Genomic DNA, 6,003 nt, shown 5'->3' with positions numbered 1-6,003 from the left:
ATTTTTCTTAAGGAATGTAAATTAGTTGAAAGATTCTTATAATTAGAGATGGAGGAAATATTATTATCTCATATATTGATGCTTGAATTTTATGAACGGCTTAAAACCATTTGCAAATTCCACATTATTTTTTTTCTTATTTTCTTTGTTGTTATTGAACATTCGTTATAGCTAAAAACATGAGCATATAACAACAATAAGATCATTGGAGAACATGAAATGTACTAAGAATAACAAAGAAATGTTCATTGAAAATAGAACGGAGACCATATTTGCATAACATGAAAACCCAATAATATGACACAAAAAAGACCCTAATTTGTTGTATAGGAAATAATAAGTCTAATCAATCTCGACTTGCTGGAGAACTCATACATCGCCCAAAAATGGAAGAGAAAAAACCTCTATGTACCTTGTTATGAATTTTAGATGAAGATGATGAACGTGTGGCACGTTTACTATTATCATGCAACCTTCTTCCCATTATGGTTTCTTCCAAGTGTGACACATTTTCCTCCTTAATGCTTTTGTTCTTCCCCAAAGATGTAGCAATACTAGCACTGCCATTGGCTTTTGGCTCCACAAATTGTATCTGATCTTGCCATATTCGACCAGAAGATCCTTGTCTTCGAAATGAAAATGATGATCTCGGCAATGTGTTCATGTGTTCTTTTTCTTTGTTTCTCTTGTGATCGGCTGATTAATTATGAAACACCCCTTCTCTCAATTAATTAAGGACTTTTAACTGATCACATAATTGATTTTTAGTTAGTTAGAGAGAGAACATTAGGCAAGTGGTGAATAATGCATTTATATATGTTTGGTTATAAGGATTATATAAGGATTCTATGTTTAGGTCTTATCCGTACAATTTTTGACTGATTCATTCGGGTCAGTTGCTATATTTGGAAGCTAATTAACAAGTGTTCTTATCTACTTTTGGTGATGCTACATTTTAGGGATTAGACGATAATTGAACGACTGATATCTCTTGCTCATTTTTAGATCTTGTTATATTCATTTTTGGGTCAAGGATTACTAGTATCCAAATAATACTGCATTGGGGATTCGACTAATCTAAGTTGATCTGGTTAGGATAATTAATTAATTACCGTTGGGGAAGTTTTTCCTTCAAAATTTTACCAGTATTGCATTCCTAACTCTCAAAGACAGACCCACGAGTTTTTCTTTTTACTCCTAAAAATCAAAAACATGTATCAAATATTTATAACAATTCACTTATTTTATTCAATCATTGAATTAAATCCTCTTAATAGACTTGAAACTTCTGATTAAGTTAAAATAATAAATAATATCTTGTCAACTAATTTACATGCTTAGTGGTATATCTCATCTATTTTTCATAATTAACTAAACAATCTAACATAAATAAAAAAATAAACTTGAACATACTTTATAACATTTTGATAAATAAATAAAAACTTTATTTTTTTATTGATCCACATAAGAAAAACATTTCACACAAATATTTATTCACATTAAGAATTTCCTATTATATAGGAGGTCCTAAAGCTACTAAGAGAGCCAAAAGAAGATAAGCTAAGTATGTCGTTTATGAAATGAAAGCGTTAGAAAGAACTAATCTTAATCATATAACTACATATTTACTCAAGATTTAGTATATGTTGAGCAACATATTATTTTAAAAAATAAACATTTTATTTTTCCAAAAATTCTCTCTCAAAAAACAAAAAAAAATGCATTAAAAAGGAGGAACAAGGAGGCTAAATCATTTAAAAAGGCATTGTAAAAAAAGCTAAATCATAATAAAATCAGAAACTAGAGAAACATAATGAATGGTCTAACTTTTTGCCACATCCTAGTGACTGAGTCTAATGTGAAAGTCTAGTACTTAATTATCCTACTAATCACCAATAAGCAGAAAACAAAACGATACAACTAAGCACTTAGTAGTCAAAAGAAGCATCCAAAAGCTGAGGGAATGCTGCTCTTATCTCACTATCCCTGTCCAAAATACCATCCACAAATGAATGAGCTTCACACTGCTTGTTAATTTGATATTCCATGCTAGCACCACAAGCAACAGCACCAGAACCAGAACCAGAACCCTCACTTGCAGCTCCTTGCATGTCATGGCCATTGCTTTTGGTATTGTCGGAAAGTTCAGCTTCACTTTGCATTAGACCTGAGGGGGGATTCAATGACCAATTAAATGAGTCACTGTGAAGAAACTCACTCCAATCAAAGGAGGAACAAGGAGGGGAAATTTGAGCCTGAGGAGTTTGGCAAGAGTAGGACTGTGGTGATCCTAATTGTGTGAGATTAGAGGAAGACGAGGATGAGGTTGAGGATGCAGCTTCACTTAACACTTGTGGTTGAACATTTTCTGAGTTGATGATGACTTGGTAAGGAATGTGGTGTTCCCAAGAGTGAACTTGACCCTCTTGTGTGTGCTCCACCATTGACTTGTTGGAATCTGATGGTTCAGTTTTTGTTGGTGGCATGTTGCTCATCATCAAGTCCTTGTTGATAAAAGCCATTTGGTTAGTGGTGTTTGGGAGGCCACTAATGCTTCCTAAGTCAGAGAGGACTTGTGAGACCGGCTTATGTGTCACTGGATCGATTCCCATCTTCATAAGCTTCTTCCTTAGCTTTGTGTTCCAATAGTTCTTGACATCATTGTCTGTTCTCCCAGGTAGTCTTTTTGCAATTAAGGACCATCTATGTTAAAAAAAAATGTTTGTCATAGATGTCACAAATAAGGTGATTAGCTTTTTATCTTTAAAAAAAATGTTAAAAGGAGGCTAAGAAAAAAAAGGCTGTTACATAGTTGGCACATTTTTTATGCATGTCAAAGTTTATGGTTAGTTCATTCTCTCAATAAACCAAGACAGCTCAGTTTGTATTTTCCTCATGCAACATAAACCAACAAATGCATAAGGTTCTGTCATGCTAATTTTGCTTACACTGTGAGACTAATGGCTATATCAGAAAACAGAATTTAGTTAATTGCACCCCTATACTGTGATGAGATATGGCTTGGAATTAATTGTATGCACTTTAGAAATTAGATCCCCTTTCCAAAATAAGACTTATAGGTGAATGGAATATGCACTTAAAATACAAAAAAAGATGCAAGATAAGCCCTTATAGAGAAGATAAATTACACTCAAAGATCTAAATTTTACTAAACTTTAAAAGCCAATCTGATTATGCAGTTTTAATGTGTCACCTTTCATATTGGTTTCATACGTTGCACTGAGGCTACACAAGAATCTTTCCAAATATAAAGAGTAGAACATACCTGCTTCCTATGGCTCCATGAAGGTTAATAATTAGATCTTCTTCTTGGGGAGTAAAACCATCATGCTTGAGGTCAGGCCTTAGGTAGTTGGTCCATCTTAGCCTGCAGCTTTTACCACACCTGTTAAGCCCTGCAAACAAGTTCAAGAAAAGAGATTAAAGTTGCACCATATGAAATTTTATGTCTCATAATTCCTATTTTTACATTTTTTGAAGGAAGAGGTTGAAAGAAACCTGCTTTCTTTGGAACCAATGTCCAATTTCCAGTTCCATGATTGGCTACATAGGCAAGTATTTTAGCATCTTCCTCAGGAGTCCAAAGACCCCTTTTCACATTGGATTTGTCACAACAAGGAGGCCTTCCCATTTTTGAAATGAGAGAAGAAATAAGACAAAGAAGAAGAAGAAATGCAAGAGAAGGACTGAGTGAATTATGTAATGGTGATGCAATATGCATGGAAGGGTTACTTTAAAGTGGTGAGAGGGGCTAATGTTTAAGATATGAAGAGGCAAGAAAAGCATGCAAATATTGGCTCCAATTAACAACAATTGCATGATTATATTCATCTTTCTGTAAACAAAATACAAAACCAAAACCATTTGTATGACATCAGAAACATAATGCAAGTGCCTCCCCATTCCTTCTCTCTCTCATATGCTTCCTCCACCCAAAAGCAATCTATTTCAGGTACAATTTGAATGACCTATTTGGTTAAAACTGAATAGGTTAACTGATTTTGATAATGCAATCGAAAATACTTTCATATTATGTAGCAGCCTCTCAATAAGAGTACAATATGCCTTTGCATAAAACAAAAATAATAAAGAAAATGTCCATCTAGACCCTTGTCACAACTCACAAGATAGATTCAAAATGATAGAGCCTATGTAAGCATTCTATCAGTAATTTATGAAAAATGAATTCTAGTACGTCACCATTTTCTTACTTTATTTCTCTTTATGGCAAAGAAAAGCTCAAGGAATCGAAGTTGTCCTGTGCAACTTAAGGTGGTGCTTGCATCAACCCATTTATTATAATACTATCAATTTGAATTATTTTTATGCAAATATCTAATAAGAATTTAATTTATCATTTAGACAAATGAATAGTCACTCTTTATTACATATTATATTTACATTTTCTTTTCTATTATTTACTAATTTATTATCTTATCTATTATTTATATTTTATAGTAGATGAAATGTAAATACAAATTAATGTTTTAAATCTATTCAATTATGAAAATATAATTGCAAACTTATAAAAAGTTTAGAAATCAGTCACAGATAGATCAAACACCAATACCCTTTATTATTACTAATAAGATCTAGCTCAATTAATTACATATGTATATAAACTATTGTAAACCTTCTAGTACTCATCTTTTATTAATACGGATAAGAAAATATTTATTATTTGATCATACATTTATTCATTTGCCTGCACGTAGCTGAGTAAAATTCTTTTACTTAGAATGGTACTTGTGAATTGTGATTTTCTTGATTCATAACTCTCAAAAGTCAATTCTTTTCATGTTTCGTCATTTCAGATTTAAAGAGAGAAAAAGTTAACTATTCAGACTTAATCTTTTTTTTAAAAAAAATATTCAGTCATAATTTTTTTATTTTTTTAAAAAGTTTTATCCCGTAGAGTCTTTGTCCGGTATGTATTAATTGGCAAGGTTACTAACACCATTTTGTCTATGCATTTTAATCCTACTAACAACTTTTGCTTACATCACTTAGTCAAATTTGATTCCTCTAAAATAATCATTGATTTTTTTGTTAAAAATTTATGATAAAATCATATTTAACAAAATCTAAATTAGTTATTATCTCAATTATTGATTTTCTAATTGCATTTTATCCTCAAAATTGCATTTCCACGGTGAGCTAAATCCCTCCACTTTCTCAAATAAGATGGGCAACAAATTTTGAACTTCATAAAAATCCCTTTAGGGGGATTAAAATTATGTACGCTTTAGAACGGCACAACTGGTCAATTGTTACTGTCCGCCACAATATTCTACGTATATTATTAAGTTGAGACTAAAATTAACGATCCTAACTTTTTTAAATTATATAATAAAACGTATCTATAGGTCTATAACTTCATTCAACCCAACAATATTTTTTGCAAGGTTCATTTGTTTTGTCCCTAATGATTCACCCATGGCAAGTGAAACAGCAAACCGAAAATCCTTTTAAAATCAACTGTTCTATAGCTTATAGGTACACCCCAAGAATCGGAAAAGAAAAGTCATGAATACCAGAAAGAGTAAAAGCAGAAGGGAGTGTAAGTGTGCCTTGAGGAGCTTATTTCCAATTTACTTATAAAAACACTTGTATAAATATTTGAAAAAACTAATTAAAAATAGTTTATAATCAATTCAAAACTTGTTTTTAATTTTTGCCTACAATAACTTACATAAAAATAACATAATTATATCTCTTCTTTGATTTTTAAGCACTTATTCATAAATGCTTACATGATAAACAGTTTTTTAATAAATTTTTGCAAGATAAACAGTAATTTTAATAACAGATGAATCAAGTTGTTGTTTACTCAAACACAACCCGTATCCAAAATACATGAAAAGTGATAGCAAGCAATCCAAACACCCTCTTGACAGAACACATCCGGTTCTTATCTTTGGCCATTGTAAAATCCTTGTGCTTTTTCAAAAAAACAGTATTTAAAAATAAATAAAAAACAGC

The 6,003-nt window shown here is 31.5% G+C and overlaps 1 protein-coding gene across 1 annotated transcript; it reads right to left on the bottom strand.

The window, feature by feature from the left end:
- Positions 1 to 1,512: 1,512 nt before the first annotated feature.
- LOC100815077 (transcription factor MYB35) lies at positions 1,513 to 3,816 on the bottom strand. Its single transcript, XM_003543794.5, has 3 exons — positions 3,520 to 3,816; positions 3,287 to 3,416; positions 1,513 to 2,703 (listed from the first exon to the last, which is right to left on the bottom strand). The coding sequence occupies exons 1-3, from the start codon at positions 3,740 to 3,742 to the stop codon at positions 1,929 to 1,931; spliced, it is 1,128 nt and encodes a 375-aa protein (XP_003543842.2). The 5' UTR covers positions 3,743 to 3,816; the 3' UTR covers positions 1,513 to 1,928.
- Positions 3,817 to 6,003: the final 2,187 nt, after the last annotated feature.

The sequence above is a fragment of the Glycine max genome, chromosome 13, assembly GCF_000004515.6.
Source record: "Glycine max cultivar Williams 82 chromosome 13, Glycine_max_v4.0, whole genome shotgun sequence".
Lineage (NCBI taxonomy): Eukaryota > Viridiplantae > Streptophyta > Magnoliopsida > Fabales > Fabaceae > Glycine > Glycine max.
This window is presented reverse-complemented; position numbering and strand designations above follow the sequence as displayed.